Below are 22,799 nucleotides of genomic sequence, written 5' to 3' on the forward strand. Positions count from 1 at the left end.
AGATTGTGTGTGTGTGTGTGTGTGTGTGGTGGGGGTTGGGATCCTCTAACATTCTTTAAAAGAGGAATTTCGTTAAAGACAAAAAAGGGAAAGGAGGCGTGGCTTGTTCAGCCCTCACACTCTGAATCAGTATGTGTGTGTGTGTGTTTCATTAGGAACTTTGTGTTTGATTTTTCCGAATGCGGCACCTCCAGCAGGGTTTGTGTGTTTGCACTGTGTGCGAGTCTTCCTGCACAAGTGTGTGTGATTTGATCGTTTTAGGCATTTAGTTTTAGTTTGATGCACGCTGTTCATTTATAGCTCATGAAAAATAAAGTTTTTTTTCAGTGATGCAGTTGAAGTTCCATCCGTGGTTCCAAAAAGAACATTTCCGTAAGCAGTTCTGAAATAGAACACATTCTAAATGAAATGCATTCTAAAATTCTATCAGTTGTGCGCTGTAAAAGTTGTAATTTAGACCTTTTTTTAGAATTTTCCTGTGGCAATAAGGCTTTATAACCTTGCATTTTTAGCAAAGTTAAATCTTTAATGTCTTAATGTCTCAATAAGTCTTTCCTTATTGAATTTTTTTATTATTTTGTGTAGTATTTATGAAGTTGAAGGATGCTGGATTGTGTTTTTAATATTGTTTGTAAGTTATTTGTCTCTTTGTGTGTTTGTTGTATTATGATGCTACTGTCTTAGTTTAATTGCCATTGGTGGGATTAATAAAGTTATTAAACTTTAGATAGGCAAGGCATGTTTTTTTAGAAAGCCCATTTTATACACAATGATAATTCAGAGTGCTTTACATGTACAAGAATAAAATAATTATAAAATACAAGAATAAGAAATAAAAACAAACTTCTGCAAGTGATCTGAATTCTCCTTTAAAAAAAAGTCTTGATCACCACAATGTGCAATCTTTTCTACTTTCGCAAATAATCTTAATTTTTTCCCCAAAAATGTCTTGATCACCATAAGGAAACAATCAAAATTTTCCTTTTAAAAATGTCTTAATCACTGCACACAAACAATCAAAAACTTCCTCTGAAAATGTCTTGATCTCTGCACACAAACAATCAAAGATTTCCTCTGAAAATGTCTTGACCACCGAACCCAAACGATCATAATTTTTCTACAAAAATGTCATGATCGCCGCACGCAAACGATCCAAAATTTCCTCCCTGAAATGTCTTGATCATGGCTTGCAAACCATTGAAGTTTTCCTTTGAAAATGTCTTGAGTCCAAACACAAAGAATAAAAATCATAAAAAAAACAGTACAAGGCATAAAACAAAGAATTATTTAAAAAATTGTGAAAAAACTGGTTTAAAAGGAAAGAAGGAAAATAAAATAAGACACAAATGGTGCGATCAGCTAAATAAAATAGCCTTATTTTTTACTTAAGAGTGTGTGAGATCACTTCACCTGTAGTAGGAATGTTTTAATCAATTGCAATTTTCCTGCAAAAATGTTATGATCGCCGCATGCAAATAATCCAAAATTTCCTCCCTAAAATGTCTTGATCTTCACATGCAAATCATCGAAGTTTTCTTTCGAAATGTCTTGATCATCGCACACAAATGATACATTTTTCTACAAAAATGTCTTGATCACCACATGCAAACAATCGAAAAGTTTCCTTTGAAAATGTCTTAATTACCGCATGCAAATGATCAAAATTTTCCTCCCTAAAATGTCTTGATCATCGCACGCAAACGATCAATTTTCCTACAAAAATGTCTTGATCGCTGTGTGTGGGATCACTTCACCTGTAGTAGGGGTGTTTATAGATGCGAGTCTAATCTAAATGAAGATTGATTACACTAGACAACCAAATGCATTTAAGTGTTTTAGCAGACTTGCTAATTCTTAACACCTGTCCACCTTAAAAAAAATGTCTTGATCACCGCAGTGTTCAATCTTTTCTACTTTCACAAGTGATCTCAATTTTCCTCTCAAAAATGTCTTGATCACCGTACGCAAACCATCAAAATATTCATACCTAAAAGGTTTTGATCGCTGCACACAAGCTGTCTAAATTTTCATTTGAAAATGTCTTGATTTGAGTGAAGAATAAAAATTATGACAAACAGTACAAGGAATAAAAGTGATGTTAAAAACTGGTTTAAAATGAAAGAAGGAAAAATTTTTTATAAAGACACAAATGGTGCGATCAGCTAAATAAACAAGCCTTATTTTTTACTTAAGAGTGTGTAAGATCACTTCACCTCTAGTATGAATGTTTTGATCACCGCAATTGCGCAATGTTTTTTACTTTCGCAAGTGATCTTAATTTTCCTCTCAAAAATGTCTTGATCACCGCACACAAAGGATTGAATTTTTCCTTGTAAAATATCTTGATCACCGCACGCAAAGGGATCAAAATTTTCATTTAAAAATGTCTTGATTGAGTCCCAAACACAAAGAATAAAAATGATTAAAACATTAAAAAGAATGAAACTGATTAAGAAATATGTTAAAAAACTGATTTAAAAGGAAAGAAGGAAAATAAAATAAGACACAAATAGTGCGATCAGCTAAATAAAATAGCCTTTTTTAATTTTTAATTTTAATTTTTTCTTTTTTTACTAAAGAGTGTGTGTGGGTTCTCTTCACCTGTAGTAGGATTGTTTATCTCTAGATGTGAGTTTAATCTAATTAAAGATTGATGTTAATGGCAAAAATAGATTTGTATGTAAAATAATGTATCTTTTTAGGATTCATGTCTGTGGTATGTCCTTATTTACACAGCTAGTTAACCGCGTATGTGTGTGTGTGAGGGTCCTCTGGGCCCCTGGTGAGATTAAGCTCTCATCCAGACTCCACCTCTCAGTGCTCAGATCTCGCTCCTCCTTCAACATGTACATGCTCCTCTCGTCATCTGTGCTCGACACACTGCAGTTTATTACTCACCGATGCCAACACTGATTTATCTGGAGCACACTTTAAATATAATGATGGCAGATTTCATGCCTAACAGTTGCAGTTCTGTATATTGTGTACTGCCATGATGACTGTAGATAATATTTTACAAGTTATTTTAAAAGGCACTAGACGTCAGCATAAAGTCCAATTTAAAGGCTTTCTCCTGAAGAAAGATCTGAAAGGAAATACAGTGGAAAATACCCTTGCTCTGTTAAACATCAATTGGGAAATATCTGAAAAATGATTGAATAATTTTATACGTGAAATCTGACGCACTGATTTTATTTTCAGGCCCGTAGCCAGGGGGTTCAGGTATTTTGTAAGACCCACCCCTCACAGTCAAAGGTCCAGAATTTGTCCCATATTTGAGCTCATTTGTCTTATTTTGACATCTATGCCATCATAAATAGTAAAAATAATTCACCGAAAACCCATCAAATTCAAAAGAATTTAAAAACAATTGTTGTTGTCCATGAATTTTCAAACGTACATTCTTTTTTTTAACAAGAGAGGCTAGAAGAATTGTGAATCTCTTCAATATTGTTATTATTATGTTTTCATTATTATTATTTATTCATTCATTTTCTTTTCAGCTTATTCCCTTTATTAATCTGCTGTCGCCACAGTGGAATTAACCTCCAACTTATCCAGCATATGTTTTACGCAGCTGATTCCCTTCCAGCTGCAACCCATCACTGGGAAACACCCATGCAAATGCATACACTACGGACAATTTAGCTTATTCAATTCACCTATACCATATGTTTTTTGACTTGGAAACCGGAGCAGCCGGAGGAAACCCACGCCAATACGGGGAGAACATGCAAACTTCACAAAGAAATGCCAACTGACCTGACCGAGGCTCAAACCAGCGACCTTCTTGCTGTGAGGCAATTGTGCTAACCACTGAGCCACGGTGCCGCCCAAAACATTATTTTATTTGAAATAATGTTTAGTAAAGACTAAGAAACAGCTCGCAATTTATTTTGTACATCACATTCAAAAAGATCTGCTTAAACTATTTGAAATATATTTGTACATATGTTTAGTAAAAATGTAAAAGTTTTTGTGATTTTATCAATTTATTTCTATAAATGTGTGGCAGTAATAAACCAGAATCAGTGTCAAATAATACAGTTGATTTTTTTGTTTACCTCGTATATTCTAAAAAATATATTAAATCGTCTTCAGTGTTGCAGTCAATTTAGTTTCTTTAGGGTTTTAAAGTTTTTCTGTTTCATCTCACTTTCACCAGAGCAAGTTTTTTTTTCATGGGTGGTAATTTGTTTCAGTTTTCTCCATTTTTTTTAATCTTTCTATCTATTTCTTTCGTTCACTAGTTTCTCTTTCTCTTTTCTTTTTCTGCATTCTGCACTTTAATTCTCAATTTGTTCAGTTCTTCATTTGTGCATCTCTGCAAAAGCAGCAGGGTCACATGACTTCCTCCCCCAGCTTTGCTCATATAAGGGGAGAGAGAGAGAGAGTGTGGGTGGAGCCACAGCTGCTGATCTGACACAAACAAATGCTCACTTTACAACTGTTCATTTCCTTCTTCTGAAGTGGCCAAAGCTTCATTTGCCATATTCAGTTTTTCTTTTAAAGGTGTTTTGTGTTTTATATGGCCGATGCATAAAAAAAAAGTAAATAAATAAAAATAATATATATATATATATATATATATATATATATATATATATATATATATATATATATATATATATATATATATATATATATATATATATATATATATATATATATATATATATCATGCAGTTTTGATTTATGAATGCTTTGCCTACACCATTAAAAAAATAGCATTTGCTCTTTGTTCACACTACCTATTTAAAATGAGCTGAATCAACACAATTCTTGTTATTTTTGATCGAACATAAAACTCAATTACTTTATGTTCAAGCCACTTAAATTCAAATTAAATTGTAAGAACTAATAGGTAAACACAATAAAAATGTGTTTAGTGAACATGCAGAAATTTTGCAGCAATTTTTACAGGTTGAACTGGTTACATTTTAAATTGTCTTCTGTTATTATTATTGTTATTATTATTATTATTATTGTTATTGTTATTATTATTATTTTTATCTTTAACTGTAGTACTTGTTTTGAGCCCTCATAAGGTATTTGTACCTGATTAAAAACACAAATACAGTAAATAAAGTGGGTTTCAAGAGCATACTGGTTAAATGTGAATTTTGTTCTGTTTGGAATGAATAATTATTTCTAAAAAAAATCTTCAATCAAATAGTTTGGATTTATAAGAAAAAGTTTATTATATATTATTTATTTTATATTCTCATTTATTTTAAAAGAGAAAGATAGAGGTTCATGTTTGTTTGTTTTATTTTCTAAACTAAAATAATACACTAAAATGTGTCTTAATGTTTTATTATAATGAATAAACATAAACTAATAATCCAAATGACAACAACATACAGGAATACAACTGTATTGACTACAGTTTTTGTTCGTTCACATTTAGACACATCGCCGTGCTGCTGTATTTGCCTAAATCCTCCAGATTACCAGCAGGGCTAATAATTAAAATAGACAGGGCAAGAGACCTGCTGCACTGAGTCTGCATTCAGACCCGGAGATGGAAGGAAAAGTCCTCATTTATAGTGTTTATATGAACACGATTATCTTTATAATTATATAAATTGTGGTTGTGTGTATATTAAATTACAAATACCAAATGTAGCAGGGCATTAAATTACTGTTTATTCCTTTGCTTTTTAACTTGGTGAACTAAACTCATGCGTCTCCTCACGGTTTGTGTCTCATTTTGTGAGCTAACTGACAACAGTTGTTCGCTCCCCTCCATCTCCCCTGCTGGCCACGCCCACTCCTGCCCTTTGCTCGCGGAGCTCCACGCCCATTATGATGCATCTTTTGAAAAAATTCTGAGGTAGACCTGAACCGAAAGTGTGGGGTGTCATGACCCTCTGAAGTTACTAATGATACAATTTCTTATGTCTGAATGCTTTTAAAATACTCATAGTCACAGGCATCAAAACCCTTGCAAAAAATAAATTATAATCCAGACTTACTATTGCGTATATTCGCAATGTGAATATTGTAAACGATCACCGTGCCATATCCATGCCGAATTGATATATTGTGCAGCCCTACTGGTGGTTTTTAGTGCACATAGTTCACAGATTCCCACACTTTGTTTTTGTTCTAGTTATTTAGCAGCTAATGAGTTGGAAATCTTGAGCATTCACAGAAAGAAGCTTACTTGCGTTGCCAAATCAGGTGCAGGATAATCATCCCTAAAGGTATTTTTAGAATGTAAAAGTAATTGAATTTCTATCAAAGGAAACTTGACCGTGTGCACTTTACACACACAATGTTAAGAGCTCATTACACACACACGCACACGCACGCACTGTGCTCATATCCGGCTGCTATCAGGAGTGTGTGTGGACTGATGTAGTGCGTGTCAGCAGATCAAATAGTGCGTGTGCGTCCTGTTTTGTCTGTGCAGAAGTGAGTTGTTAATTTAACACAGGCAAACGGGATGTCTCTGTGTGTGATTTGTATGTGTGTGTGGGGGATTTTGTGTGCTTTTTGGGTGGGATGTTGCCTGCTTTGTGTGTTTTAGATTTTTTGTGTATGCGTGTCTGTAAACACTCGGAATGTGATTGCATCTTTTCTTTTGAACGTGTGTGTGTTTTTTTTTTTTTTTTTGCATGTGTGTGATTTGTTTGTGTGTTTATTTTTGCATTTGTGTTTTTTGTATGTATGTGATTATTTGTGTGTCTGTGTGATTTCGTTTCAGTGTTTGAAATGTTTTTAATACGTGTGTGATAATTTTTTTTTTGTATACATGTGATTTGACTAGTTTTGCATTATTGCATGGGATGTTTGCATGTGGTTTTCGTTTGTGTTTTTTTATGTGGGTTGTGTGTGTGTGATTTTTGCATTCTGTTAAATTAGTTGGGTTAAAATACCCCAACATATAACCCAACTATAGGTTATTATAGCACCTTCCCAACTAAGGGTTATTTTGATTAGATGTTACTTTTTCCATTCTGGTATTACTATTAAAGTACTACTATTATTTCAGAGTTATGACAGTGTAAGTAAATAATGTCTTCGCTGGGTCCTAAAGACGAGAATGACAGCCAAATATTACAAATAAAATATAAAATTTAAATATATATATATATATATATATATATATATATATATATATATATATATATATATATATATATATATATATATATATATATATATATATATACACACACACACATATATATATATATATATATATATATATATATATATATATATATATATACACACACACACATATATATATATATATATATATATATATATATATATATATTTTTTTTTTTTTTTTTTTTCCTCTAAAAAAAACTGTAGAGATGAACACGGGAGGTACACTGTTAAAATAGTTGGGTTAAAAATACCCCAACATATTACTCACTATAGATTATTATAGCACCTTCCCAACGATGGGTTATTTTAACCCATTGCATTGGGTTATACAATTTAACCCAGTGCATTGGGTTATTTTGACAATGTTATTTTTTTCCATTCTGGTTTTACTATTGCTACTATTGCTACTATTAATTTATATAATTATGGCTGGGTAAATAAACAACATGCAGTTTTCAAAAATATTGAAACATATTTTAGTTCCAGACACTTTAGTTAAAATAAATCAAGAATCACAAACAAAAGAAACAAAACAAAGTGCAGACAGGTATGAACTCTGCAAGCAGAAATTCTCTGTTGATGGAGCAGAATATGGAGCTCTGTGTGTTGTAGAGGCTGTCCAGCAGCTGTGGCAGGCTTCACTCAGTGTCCACAATGCACAATACATTTTAACCACATCCAAGCGCTTCTAAAAGATGGTCTTGGATGGTGAAACTGATATAAAAAACACGACACGGAGAGGTAATTTGATAAAAAAAAAAAACAATATTATTGTGTTAGAGCTTAAAAAAACTTTACAACGCAAAAGCAACATTACGTACGCATATTAATGCAGCAGATCTGTGTTAGTTAAATCAGTTGACTGTTGAAATTTAAAATTTTAACCCAACTGGTTGAGTTATTAAATAAATAACCAAATAAAAGTAAAAAAAAACAGCAACAAAGCACCAAATATTTAACCCAGCTGGTTGAGTTATTAATAAATAACCAAATAAAAGTAAAAAAAACAGCAACAAAGCACCAAATATTTAACCCAGCTGGTTGAGTTATTAATAAATAACCAAATAAAAGTAAAAAAAAAAAAAAACAGCAAAAAAGCACCAAATATTTAACCCAGCTGGTTGAGTTATTAATAAATAACCAAATAAAAGTTAAAAAAACAGCAACAAAGCACCAAATATTTAACCCAGCTGGTTGAGTTATTAATAAATAACCAAATAAAAGTAAAAAAAACAGCAACAAAGCACCAAATATTTAACCCAGCTGGTTGAGTTATTAATAAATAACCAAATAAAAGTAAAAAAAAAAAAAAAAACAGCAACAAAGCACCAAATATTTAACCCAGCTGGTTGAGTTATTAAATAAATAACCAAATAAAAGTAAAAAAAAAAAACAACAGCAACAAAGCACCAAATATTTAACCCAGCTGGTTGAGTTATTAATAAATAACCAAATAAAAGTAAAAAAAACAGCAACAAAGCACCAAATATTTAACCCAGCTGGTTGAGTTATTAATAAATAACCAAATAAAAGTAAAAAAAAAAAAAAAAAACAGCAAAAAAGCACCAAATATTTAACCCAGCTGGTTGAGTTATTAATAAATAACCAAATAAAAGTTAAAAAAACAGCAACAAAGCACCAAATATTTAACCCAGCTGGTTGAGTTATTAATAAATAACCAAATAAAAGTAAAAAAAAAAAAAAAACAGCAACAAAGCACCAAATATTTAACCCAGCTGGTTGAGTTATTAAATAAATAACCAAATAAAAGTAAAAAAAAAAAACAACAGCAACAAAGCACCAAATATTTAACCCAGCTGGTTGAGTTATTAATAAATAACCAAATAAAAGTAAAAAAAAACAGCAACAAAGCACCAAATATTTAACCCAGCTGGTTGAGTTATTAATAAATAACCAAATAAAAGTAAAAAAAAAAAAAAAAAAAACAGCAACAAAGCACCAAATATTTAACCCAGCTGGTTGAGTTATTAATAAATAACCAAATAAAAGTAAAAAAAACAGCAACAAAGCACCAAATATTTAACCCAGCTGGTTGAGTTATTAATAAATAACCAAATAAAAGTAAAAAAAAAAAAAAACAGCAAAAAAGCACCAAATATTTAACCCAGCTGGTTGAGTTATTAATAAATAACCAAATAAAAGTTAAAAAAACAGCAACAAAGCACCAAATATTTAACCCAGCTGGTTGAGTTATTAATAAATAACCAAATAAAAGTAAAAAAAAACAGCAACAAAGCACCAAATATTTAACCCAGCTGGTTGAGTTATTAATAAATAACCAAATAAAAGTAAAAAAAAAAAAAAAAACAGCAACAAAGCACCAAATATTTAACCCAGCTGGTTGAGTTATTAATAAATAACCAAATAAAAGTAAAAAAAACAGCAACAAAGCACCAAATATTTAACCCAGCTGGTTGAGTTATTAATAAATAACCAAATAAAAGTAAAAAAAAAAAAAAAAACAGCAAAAAAGCACCAAATATTTAACCCAGCTGGTTGAGTTATTAATAAATAACCAAATAAAAGTTAAAAAAACAGCAACAAAGCACCAAATATTTAACCCAGCTGGTTGAGTTATTAATAAATAACCAAATAAAAGTAAAAAAAAAAAAAAAAAACAGCAACAAAGCACCAAATATTTAACCCAGCTGGTTGAGTTATTAATAAATAACCAAATAAAAGTAAAAAAAACAGCAACAAAGCACCAAATATTTAACCCAGCTGGTTGAGTTATTAATAAATAACCAAATAAAAGTAAAAAAAAAAAAAAAAAAACAGCAACAAAGCACCAAATATTTAACCCAGCTGGTTGAGTTATTAAATAAATAACCAAATAAAAGTAAAAAAAAAAAAACAACAGCAACAAAGCACCAAATATTTAACCCAGCTGGTTGAGTTATTAATAAATAACCAAATAAAAGTAAAAAAAAAACAGCAACAAAGCACCAAATATTTAACCCAGCTGGTTGAGTTATTAATAAATAACCAAATAAAAGTTAAAAAAAAAAAAAAAAAAACAGCAACAAAGCACCAAATATTTAAGCCAGCTGGTTGAGTTATTAAATAAATAACCAAATAAAAGTAAAAAAAACAGCAACAAAGCACCAAATATTTAACCCAGCTGGTTGAGTTATTAAATAAATAACTAAATAAAAGTAAAAAAAAAAAACAACAGCAACAAAGCACCAAATATTTAAGCCAGCTGGTTGAGTTATTAAATAAATAACTAAATAAAAGTAAAAAAAAAAAACAACAGCAACAAAGCACCAAATATTTAACGGTTAAATATTTGGTGCTTTGTTGCTGTTGTTTTTTTTTTTTACTTTTATTTGGTTATTTATTTAATAACTCAACCAGTTGGGTTAAATTTTAACCCAACTGGTTGAGTTATTAAATAAATAACCAAATAAAAGTAAAAAAAAAAACAGCAACAAAGCACCAAATATTTAACCCAGCTGGTTGAGTTATTAATAAATAACCTAATGAAGGTTAAAAATAACCCAAAAAAGCACCAAATATGCTTAACACAACCATTGGGTTAAATGAATTACTCAATGTTTTTTTAGAGTGTAGAGAATGTGTTTTATCGGCCATGAAGCACGCGTTTGTATCATCAATAATTAAGAGCGCTGGTGAAAGGTATAGAAAAAACATGACACGAGAGGTCATTTGATAAAAAAAATAACAACAATAACATTACGCTAGAGCTTAAATAAACTTTACAACGCAAAAGCAACATTTGTACGCATATTAATACAGCTGATCTGTGTTAGTTAAATCAGTTGACTGTTGAAATTCTAAATTTTAACCCAACTGTTTGAGTTATAAAATAAATAACCAAATAAAGGTTCAAAATAACCCAACAAAGCATCCAATATTTAACCCAACTGGTTTAGTTATTATCAAATAACCTAATATAGGTTAAAAATAACCCAACATTGCACCTAATATGTTTAACTCAATGTTTAAAGAAATAACTCAACGTTTTTTTAGAGTGGAAGTGTGTGTTTGTGTCAGATATTTTTGTATGCTTGTGCTCTGTGTATTTATCTGTGTTTTTTTGTATGCCCGTGTTTTTTTGTGTCTGATTTATTTATTAATTTTGTGTGCGTTTGTGTTGTTCTGTATATGCAAAACATAGTCTGAAAAGTAGGGCTGGGTGATAAATTGATTTAATCGATTAACTTGAGTGTGATGGTGAAATCAGGGGTGTAGATTTAGCATGGACTGAGGGGATGCGTTCCCACCAATATCCGGCAACTATTAAAATGTCCCCACCAATACTTAAAAATTGCACTGTCAGTATTAACATAGACATGCAGAAAGGGTTCAGTCGGGTTAAATCACGTCTGCCTTCGAGTAGCACCGCCCCCCAAACACATATGAACATTGTGATTGGCTGTGCCTTTCCTTGTTGTCATGTGAGAGGCTGTAGCTGTGTTTAGATACAAGCAGCAAGCACCAAATCTGTGCAGCTAAATTTTCCATGCAAGAAGGTGTGCGACATGCAAGTAAGGAAGGCAGCAGAGAAAAGGAGGCCATAAAGAGCTTTTTTCAACATAAAGTGTAAGTTACATAAGCTCAAGTTCGCTACTGAATGTGTCCATCATAATAATGCCGTTAATGCTCGTGTTTTTCCCGCTTTAACACACAGTTTTTCGTTATAGCAGACTGAAATGTGAATAATACGCCTTGAAAACAAACTGCAGAATAAACAGCTACATGTGAAGGTATACGATTCCTGTCAGTTCTCCTGATCTCTCAGAGTCGCATATCCAATTTGAAACAATTGTTAGAAAGAACACAGCCAATACTGATACATGAGGTATGTTTGCATTATGGCTAAAATAAATGGAAGTCTTAATTAAACTCTCTCTTATCACTTAATAAACATTCTTTAAACATTATTAGGCCCATGTGCATTTAAACTGTAAGATAAATAAATATATATCCTACAGTTTTATAAGTTAAAAAAATTTAGAATAAAGAAATAAAAGATACTTAATTTTTAAAATACAAATTTATTATTATTTACCATTAATTTTTTTTTAAACCTGTTAACTTGTTTTAAATTAAAACCTAAAGCCTACAGGCCAAAAACAAACTGGCCAGTTTAACTTTCCTGTCAGAATTTGGCCATTTGAATAAAAATACATTTTCAGATATAATAATAATGATAACAACAATAATCAAACTTTTGGCCTTTCAAACCACCCAACCCCCCTTGGATATATGGATATAAATATATATACATACATACATACATACATACATACATACATACATACATACAGTTGAAGTCAAAATTATTAGCTCGCTTCAAATTTGTGTTTCCTTTTCAATTTTTTTCTTTTTTTTTTAAATATTTCCCAAATAATGTTTAACAGAGCAAGGAAATTTTCATAGTATGTCTGATAATATTTTTTCTTCTGGCGAAAGTCTTATTTGTTTTATTTTGGCTAGAATAAAAACAGTTTTACATTTCTTTTGAACACCATTTAAGGGACAAAATTTTTAGCCCCTAAACATAAACAAAATAAACAAAAAAGGACAAAGGCAAGGACATCACGTATAGGAGCAAAAGTCTGAGAAAAAAATCAATAATTAAATAAATAAAAACTAATAATAAATTAATAAATATTAAATTAAATAAATGTATAAACATAATAAAGTTATGTCGTGATTAAGGTCACACATATTATGAAAATACATCAGAAGTGTTCATATAGTCAGAGGTTCATTAGAGGCATCCATATTTTTTGAAAGACTTTGTTTTTTAAATAGTATGTATGTCGTTCCAAGAGCATTGTTTCATTCAAGAGTTGCATGAACAGTTCAAATGTTCGAGGTCTTTGTTGGTTGCATTTTTTATTTTTGCCAGATAGGAGATGATGCCGAGTCTCTTTATAGAAGTAGGATCAAGTGTCTTGTTCAGTTCTGTTCCAAAGTTCTGTTCTGTTTGGTGTGTTGTCCAATGGAACTTGCAAAGCTTTGGCTGTAAAGTCCTGTACTGCTTTCCAGAAAAATTGTAGCTTTTTGCATTCACAAAAAAACATGCATGATTGATCCTGAATAGATTTTACATCTGTGACACCTGGATGATACATTAGGGTACATTTTGCTCAAGCGAAGTAGGGTCAGATACATCCTATGCATACATTTATAATTCTGTTCAATTATTCTGTTATTGGAAAGGGGAATGAGAGTATTCTGACACTGATCGTCATTAAAATTATATTCCAAATCTCTTTGCCACACGTTTGTAAGTGATCCCAGTGAAGAGTTGTAATATTCTAACAGTACAGAATAAAGTCTTTCCATTTATAAAATGTTGAAATGATTTCTCTCTTTTGTGTGTGTGTGTGTGTGTGTGTGTGTGTGTGTGTGTGTGTGTGTGTGTGTGTGTGTGTGTGTGTGTGTGTGTGTGTCGATCCATTGATTTCTTTTCTCTAGATGTGATGATTACAGAATGTGAACGATCACATGTTTGAGAGCACTTGTAAACTAGCTTTGCCTCTTGGATTTGATTCCTGCATCACATTACTGCTAGTTTAATTAAAAGACTAATTGAAATGTGAGTCTTTAGATCACGCAGATCCCCTGTGACGAGACCATGTAGAAAGCTTGAATAATCTGCCGTGTTCATTAGTATTCATGCATGGAAAATCATAATCAGTGCTTTTAATGACTTTTAGTTGAAGTAGTTTAGTTTTTTCTCCGTGTGTGTGTTATTTTTGTGCTTGTTTGGTATTGGAAAGCTCTGTAAGTACCTGTGGAAAACGGATTATTCAATTCAGAAGCAAATGCCCTAATGTTTATTTTTATTTATTGTGTGTTTATTTATTGATTTATTTTTAATATTGTTCATGTGCTACAATGGCAGATATCTGTGCATTGATTTTGAGATTTTGTCTGTGTTGCTGAAATGAACAGACGTGGATTCCTTTTATAATTCTCAGGGTCTTTGCTTTTAAAGTGCAGTGTTATTTAATCGAAGAATGGATGTGTATAAACTAAACTCATTAGTGTTGTTGAGGCTCTTGTGTGGTTAAATGTTAATTTTGATAATGCTTTTGATGCTGCTCATTTAGATAAAAGCTTTGCTAAATGCTTTTCCTGCAGATTTGCTTCTTGGTGGAGGTTTTGTGTGTGCGTTTGTGTTTTCTTGCATTTGGCTTTGTTTGTAAGATACATTTTCACCCTTTTAAAACCAATTGACACGCTTAATTGTGCTTTTATTATTAAATATTAAGTGATGTTTTGCAATGGCATTTGCATATATATCTTCTACTCAACAACAATGGTGTGATTATTAATAAAATCATAAATGTTTTTTACATTTGCCTAAATTTCTTTTAGATTCACCTAAACTGTCCTGAACTAAAAGATCTACTTTTAAAATAAAATCTAATTAAAAGGTCAAATATGAGCTAAATGCTTTGGATTCTGTCACTGAGTCAGTACAAATAAATTTACATTAATATTAAAATTACATTAGTAAAAACGTTACATTTAATGATTGTTTTGCTTTAATTTCTTTGATTTGGCTAACACTAAAGTGTTTATGTCTTTTTTTTTCCTTTATTATTGCCCTGTCTTCTTTTTAAACCACTGAGTAAAAACTGCTTAAACTTAGAATCGATTCCTGCCTCATTTTTGATCTGTCGCACACATTACGTCTCACCTAAATGTTACAGCATCCCTTTTAAACATCATAAGCATGTAACAATATAGTATAATTAAATTAATATTAGATTTTTTCTATTCTGCACTGAAAAAAAATCTTTTAGGTTGAATCAAATGAACTTTTCAAGTCACCTTAACTTGCATCAGTCAAACTGACAAGAAATATTAAGTTAAATTTTGTATAACTTATAGTATGTTTTTTTTTTTATAGTTGTATAACAAATAGTTGAAACCTGATTAATGTATTAAATAAGTTAAAGTAACATAACTGCTGTTGTCATGACTTTTGAGCATATTAATTGTATAAAAAACACACACACACACACACACACACACACACACACACACACACACACACACACACACACACACACACACACACACACAAACATACATATAAACAAAGATACAAACATAACATAAAAATAAGAATAAAAAACAAACAAATTATAAATAAACAAATAAACGAATAAATAAATAAATAAATAAACGAATAAATAAATAAATAAATAAACAAACAAACAAATAAATAAATAAAATTATACAAAGAAAAGAAAAGGGGGAAAAAAACAAATGTCCTTCAATTTTTTAGAAAAGGGCTCCAGACTTTTTTGAAACTGTTCTGGCTTTTGTTTTATTGTGAACTGAATCTTTCCTGTTCTAAGAAAATATAAGAAATCAAAAAACCCAATGCAGATAAGAAGGGGGAGCAGCTGACTTCCAATTCATAAGTGTAAGTCATCTAGCCAGTAAAGTTGCAAAGGCCACACTATCGGCTTGTAATGTTTTAAAATATAATTTAGCATAAGAGTGATGTCCATATGCATGATCACATTCCCAATGAATGTTTTTATTTATTTTATTTTATCATCTATTTCTTCCTGATAAATCAAATTATTCATATACAATCTTTACAATAACGACAAAATTGTTTAAATAGGTATGACTGATATTTTGATATCACCTAGCTTGTTTTATTCGTTAACATTAGTTTGATACATCAGTTACATGGACAGCGATTATTAATCCTGCTTCATTTCTACATTTAATAATACATCTTTAAAATATTAAAAGGATAAAATAAAAAAGTCTCTGATTATAAAATAGTGCTGTGTGAATAACAATTTAACAAAGCTGAACAAATCCGTAAAAATCATTTATGTAGCTGGTAAAGTGTTACCATTACTTGTATATTTATATTGAGTTTTACGTAAAAAAAAAAAAAAAGTTTAGGAATCAATTTGTATTCGATTTTTGTCATGTAGAATGAGATAAAATTAGAAAATCACTCACATTTGTTTTTACTTTAATCCTTTTTTATATACTGATATTAACATAAAACACTTGCTCTGGTTTATACAAATATATTAAATAGGCTAAATGTCTTTTAAAATGATTAGCAAGGAGATTTATAAATGTGTGCATTTAATGTGCATTATTTAAAGTGTTAAAAAAACATTTGCTTTCTTTTAGCTAATACGGACAAATGCTTTATTTTCTAGAACCTAAAATAATCTCTCTTTTGCTCATCTATTTCTTTCTCTGTATGGCAGATTCTACAAAAATGCTGGTTTCCACACAATCAATCAATTTGTGTTGGGCCAACATGAAGAAATTAAGCCATCTCATTATTAGTTTTTACAATTTTAAGTACATTGAACTTAAAACAATAAAAAAACTCAAGACTTGTGTTGTTTTAGCTCAACTTAAATAAGTAGTTTGAGTTTACACTGTAAAAATGCTGTTCCACACAATTCCTTCATGTTATCCCAACACAAGTGAAGTTAACCTAATTGTTTTTACAAATGTAAGTGGATTGAATATAAACAAATTAAGTCGTCCCCAAACAAACCTCAATAATTGTGTTGTTTCAGCTCATTTGAAATAATCAGATTCAGAACAAGCAGCAAACATCATTTGTTGAGTGTAATAAATGTTCAAGAAAGCCGTTGTATGTAAATGTGTATTTAAAACAAAGTGTTTTTAACATTTGCTTTTTGTAAAGCAGATTTATCTGATATTGACAAAAAAAAAATTCCAGTACTTAAAAAATCTCTCTTACTAATCTATTTCTTTTTTTCTGTATGACAGATTCTACACTGTTAAAATGCTGGTGTCCACACAATTGATTTGTGTTGAGACAACATAAAGGAATTTAGTTAACTTATTAGTTTTTACAATTTTAAGTTGATTAAACATAAAACAATTAGGTTATTTTAAAAAGCTCAGGAATTGTAAGTACTTTTAATAAAAATAAATCTTTTTCACTGGACACATAAAAAAATGCTGGGTTCCACACAATTCCTTCATGTTATCCCAACCCGACACAAATTAAGTTAACTCAATTGTTTTTACAAATGTAAATGAACTGAACATAAATAAAGTTGTCGTTCCAAAAAAAAAAAAAAAAAAACCCATAAGAATTGTGTTTATTCAACTAATTTAAAATATGTAGTTTGAACAAGCAGCAACATCATTTGTTGAGTTTATTACATGTTCAAAATCTCTGTAAATGTTCAGATATGGAGAGCTGTATACGTGTGAAGAGCGAAGTGTTTTTAACATAAAAACTTAACATTAAACAATTAAGTTATTTTAAAAAGCTCAGCGATTGTGTTGTTTTAGCTCATTTTGAATAAGTACTTTGAATAAACATCGCAAACGTCATTTTTTTGAGTAAAAAAACTGCTGGGCTTTACTCAGTTGATTTATATTATCCCAACACAAATTCATTAAGTTAATTTAATTTATGTTTGAACATTTACATGCATTAAATGATTCATTGGATTTATATTGGATATTATAAACTCTTTTAATTTAGTGATGTTTATTAGTTTAAGTTCAGCCCATATAAATTGTTTGCAACCATTTACCCCAAAATGTTTTTGTAAAATACATGGAATAATTTTTTTTTTCTAGTGTGTAATAAATGCCAAAAAGGATGCCTGATGTCTGTAAATGTTCAGATGTGGAGATCTGTACATGTGTGCAAAGCGATTTAACATAAAATGATTAAACATTAAACAATTAAGTTGTTGTTAATAATTAGGCTCAGGAATTGTGTTGTTTCAGCTCATTTTAAATGAGTAGTTTGAACAAACAGCAAATGTAAATTTTTCAGTGTAGACTGTAAAGAAATACTGGGTTTCACACAACACCTTCATATTATCCCAACACAAATTCATTAAGCTAACCTAGTTGTTTTTACAAATGTAAGTGGATTAAACATAAAAGAAATTGATTTCAACTCTTCAAGAATTGTTGTTTCAGCCCATTTAAAAAAATAGTTTGAACAAACAGCAAATATCATTTGTTGAGTGCACAAAAAAAAATTCATTGGATTCATTTTTGTTTGAGGTAAGAAATTGCAAACAATTTAAATGGGCTGAATATAAACAAACACATTCAATTTAGTAATGCTCATCTTAATTTATTTATTTAAATTCAGCCCATATAAATTGTTTACAACCACTTACCTTAAAGAAATTTAATAAATACATGGAATCATTTGTTTTCAGTGTGTAATACATGTTCAAGAAGGCCTGAAGTCTATAAATGTGCAGATGTGGAGATCAGTACATGTGTGTGTTTAAAATAAAGTGTTTTCAAGAAAAACAGGTAATTTTAAAAAGCTCAGTAATTATGGTGTTTCAGCTCATTTTTAAACAAGTAGTTTGAACAAACCGCAAACGTCCTTTTCTGAGTGTAAAAAATGGGTTTCACACAATTCATTCATATTATCCCAACACAAATTGATTTAGTTAACTTAATTTACGTTTAATCTACTTAAATCATTTTAAAACAAAATGTCCTCCCAAAAAAACTCTAAGAATTGTTCATTTTAAATAAGTAGTTTGAACAAACAGCAAATGTCATTTGTTGAGTGCACTGAAAGAAATGATTCATTGTTAATTAATTTAAGGTAAGAGGTTGCAAACAGTTTATTTGGGCTGAATATAAACAAACACATTTAATTCAGTATGTTCAACTTAAATTATTTGTTAAAATTCAGCCCATATCAATTGTTTGCAATTGCTTAACTTAAATTATTTTAGTAAATCCAATGAATCCTTTTTTTTTTAGTGTGTAATAAATGTTCAAGAGAATGCCTGATGTCTGTAAATGTTCAGATATGGAGATGTGTGTATTTAGTGCAAGTGTTTTTAACATAAAACAATTAAAGTATTTAAAAGAAGCTTAAACAACCCAATTGCAGAGCTTTAGTTTGAACAAACCACAAATGTCATTTTTTGAGTGTAGACTGCAAAGAAATTCCTTCATATTATCCCAACACAAATTAAGTTAATGTAATTGTCTTTACAGATTTTAAGTGGATTGAACATAAATAAAGTTTCACCCTCGAGAATGGTGCTTATTTTAAATAAGTAGCCGAACAAACAGCAAACGTCATTTGTTGAGTGCACTGAAAAATGATTTGTTGTTACTAAATTTAAGGTAAGGGGTTGCAAACGATTTAAATGGGCTGAATTGAAACAAACACGTTCAATTTAGTAATGTTCAACTTGATTTGTTTGATTAAATTCAACCCAAATAAATTGTTTGCAACCACTTAATGTTTTTGTAAATACATTGAATTGTTTTTTATCAGTGTGTAATGAATGGTTAAGAATGCCTGATGTGTGTAAATGTTCAGAAGTGGACATCTGTACGTGTGTATTTAATGCAAAGTGTTTTAACATAAAATAATTAAACATAAAAGAATTCAGTTGTTTTAAAAAGATCAGGAATTGTGTTGTAAGCTTATTTTAAATGAGCAGTTTGAGCAAACAGCAAACATAAATGTTTTAGTGTAGACTGTAAAGAAATACTGGGTTTCACACAGTTGCTTAATGTTATCCCAATACAAATTAAATTAACTCAATTTCTTTTTTGTTCAATTCACTAAACAATTGAGTTAAACACTTCAGGAATTGTGTTGTTTCAGCTCATTTTAAATAAGTAGTTTGAATAATCAGCAAATGTCATTTGTTTAGTGTAATAAATGTTCAAGAAAGCTGATATCTGTATGTTCAGATAAGGAAATATGTACACGTGCATTAAAGCAAGTGTTTTAGCTTTTGCTGATTTTGACAAATGTACACAAATAATCTTTCCTGCTTATCTATTTCTCTTCCTCTGACAGATTCTACACAGTTAAAAATGCTGATTTCCACACAATTTATTTGTTTTGGGACAGCATGAAGGAATTAGGCTAACTTGTTTATTTTTAACGATTGTAAGTGGGTTAATCATAAAAAATTAGTTATTTTAAAAAGCTCAGGAATTGTGTGGTTTTAGTTAAATTTAAGTTCAATAAGTAGTTTGAACAAACAGCAAAAAATAATAATAATTCATTGGATTTACACATTTTTAAGGTAAAGAAAGGCAAGCAATTTATATGGGCTGAATATAAACAAACAAATTCAATTTAGGAATGTTCAACTTATTTGTTTATTTGTTATTTGTTTAAATTCAGCCCATTTAAATAGTTTGCATCCACTTACCTTAAAGAAATTTACCTAATACTTAATCATTTCTTTTCAGTGTGCAATAAATGTTCAAGAATGCCTGATGTCTGTAGATGTTCAGATGTGGGGATCAGTACATGTGTTTTTTTAACATAAAACATTTAAGTTATTTCATAAAGCTCAGGACTAGTTTTTGCTTTCTCTTAGTTTATGTTATTGTTTAATTTAATTTAATGTTTTATCATATATGTAAATGCCATTTATTTGTGCATCATTCTGAACATTACTGTTTTTATTTATTATTACCATCAAGCATTTCAACTTTGTTTTCCTAACATCAAAATGAGAAATGTTTTGATAATTTGTGACAATTATACCTTGCATGGATGGGGGGTGGTGGGGTGTGTTGTATTTACACACACACACACACACACACACACATATATATATATATATATATATATATATATATATATATATATATATATATATATATATATATATATATATATATATATATATATATATATATATATATATATTTTTTTTTTTTTTTTTTTTTTTTTTTTTGGTTATTATTATTTGTCTATGCTAAATGTTTTTAAAAAGTCCTGATATTCTTTGTAGTAGTTTGAACAAACCGCAAATGTCCTTTTTTTAACTGACACTGCAAAAAAAAAATTCTGCATTTAATACAATTCCTTCATGTTATCCCAACTCAAATTAAGATAACTTAATTGTTTTTACAAATTTAAGTGGATTGAACTTTATTCAGTTTTTTAGCGAATGTTAAGAATGTTGTTTCAGCTCATTTTTATTTAGTATGAACATATATGCAAATGTCATTTGTTGAGTGTAATAAATGTTCAAGAAGGCCTGATGTCTGTAAGTGTTCAGATATGAGTTCAGTGTGTATTTCAAGCAAAGTGTTTTTAACATTTGCTTTCTGTAATGCAGGTTTAGCTGATACTGACAAATGCTTAATATTTAAATACTTTAAAAAAAAAAATCTCTTTTGCTCATATATTTCTCTTCCTCTGTATGACAGATTCTACACTGTAGAAAATGCTGGTTTCCACACAATCAATTGATTTGTGTTGGGACAACATGAAGGAATTAAGCCAACTCATATTTTTTACAATTTAACGTACATTCATTGAACTTAAAACTATTTTAAAAAGCTCAAGACTTATGTTGTTTAATTTCTATTTAAATACGCATTTGAGTGTACACTGTAAAAATGCTGGGTTCCACACAATTCCTTCATGTTATCCAAACACAAACGAAGTAAACTTAAATTGTTTTCACAAGTGGATTGAACATAATCAAATTAAGTCGTCCCCAAAATTAACTCCATAATTGTGTTGTTTCAGCTCATTTTAAATATGTAGTTTGAACAAGCAACAAACATTTGCTGAGAGTAACACATTTTCAAGAAAGCCTGATGTCTGTATGAGATCTGTACATGTGTGTGTTTAAAGCGTAAAGAGTTTATAACATTTGCTTTCTGTAATGCAGGTTTATCTGATATTGACAAATGTTGTTGTTTCTAGTACCTAAAATAATCTCTCTTTTGCTCGTCTATTTCTCTTCCTATGACAGATTCTACACTGTAACAAATGCTGGTTTCCACACAATTGATTTGTGTTGGGACAACATGAAGGAATTAAGTTAACTTATTAGTTTTTACCATTTTAAGGAGATTCAACATAAAACAAATGAGTTATTTTAAAAAGCTCAGGAATTGTGTTGTTTTACTTTTTTTTTTTAAATAAGTACTTTGAATAAAAAAATTTTCACTCTAAAAAAAAAAAAGCTGGGCTCCACACAATTCCTTCATGTTATCCCAACCCAACATAAACTAAGTTAACTTAATTGTTTTTACAAATTTAAGTGGATTAAACATATATTTAACAAAGTTTCACCCTCAAGAATGGTGCTCATTTTAAATAAGTAGTTTGAACAAACAGCAAATGTTATTTGTTGAGTGCACTGAACAAAAATTTGAATTGTTGCTAAATTTAAGGTAAGGGGTTGCAAACACACTCTATGGGCTGAATATAAACAAACACATTTAATTTAGTAATGTTCAACTTAATTTATTTGTTTAAATTCAGCCCAAATAAATTGTGTGCAACCACTTACCTTAATGTTTTTGTAAATACATGGAATAATCCTTTTCAGGGTGTAATAAATATACAAGAACGCCTGATGTCTGTAAATGTTCATATATTTGTGTATTAAATGAAGCGTGTGTGTATGTGTGTGTTCAGAGTAAGCTGGTGATGGAGGGCTTCAGGAGCCTGCGGGAGGGCGAGCAGGTGGAGTTCACCTTTAAGAGGTCGAGTAAAGGTCTGGAGTCGCTCCGGGTGACGGGGCCCGGGGGAGGCCCCTGCTCTGGCAGCGAGCGACGCCCCAAAGCAAAGGCCCCGCCCCTCAAACGCAAACCAAAGGGAGACCGGTGAGTGTGCACTGCATCATGGTACATAGAGTTTTCTT

General features: G+C 30.3%; 1 protein-coding gene across 2 annotated transcripts in view; it reads left to right on the plus strand.

The window, feature by feature from the left end:
* The window catches only part of lin28b (lin-28 homolog B (C. elegans)), a 55,674-nt gene that overhangs the window by 20,651 nt on the left and 12,224 nt on the right, over positions 1–22,799 (plus strand). For both annotated transcript variants that reach the window (XM_068215373.2, NM_001301416.1), the window contains one exon: positions 22,574–22,761. In XM_068215373.2, the coding sequence (XP_068071474.1) occupies positions 22,574–22,761 (188 nt within the window). The remainder of the gene's footprint in view (positions 1–22,573; positions 22,762–22,799) is intronic.

This window comes from Danio rerio, chromosome 20 (assembly GCF_049306965.1).
Source record: "Danio rerio strain Tuebingen ecotype United States chromosome 20, GRCz12tu, whole genome shotgun sequence".
NCBI classification, from domain to species: Eukaryota; Metazoa; Chordata; class Actinopteri; order Cypriniformes; family Danionidae; genus Danio; species Danio rerio.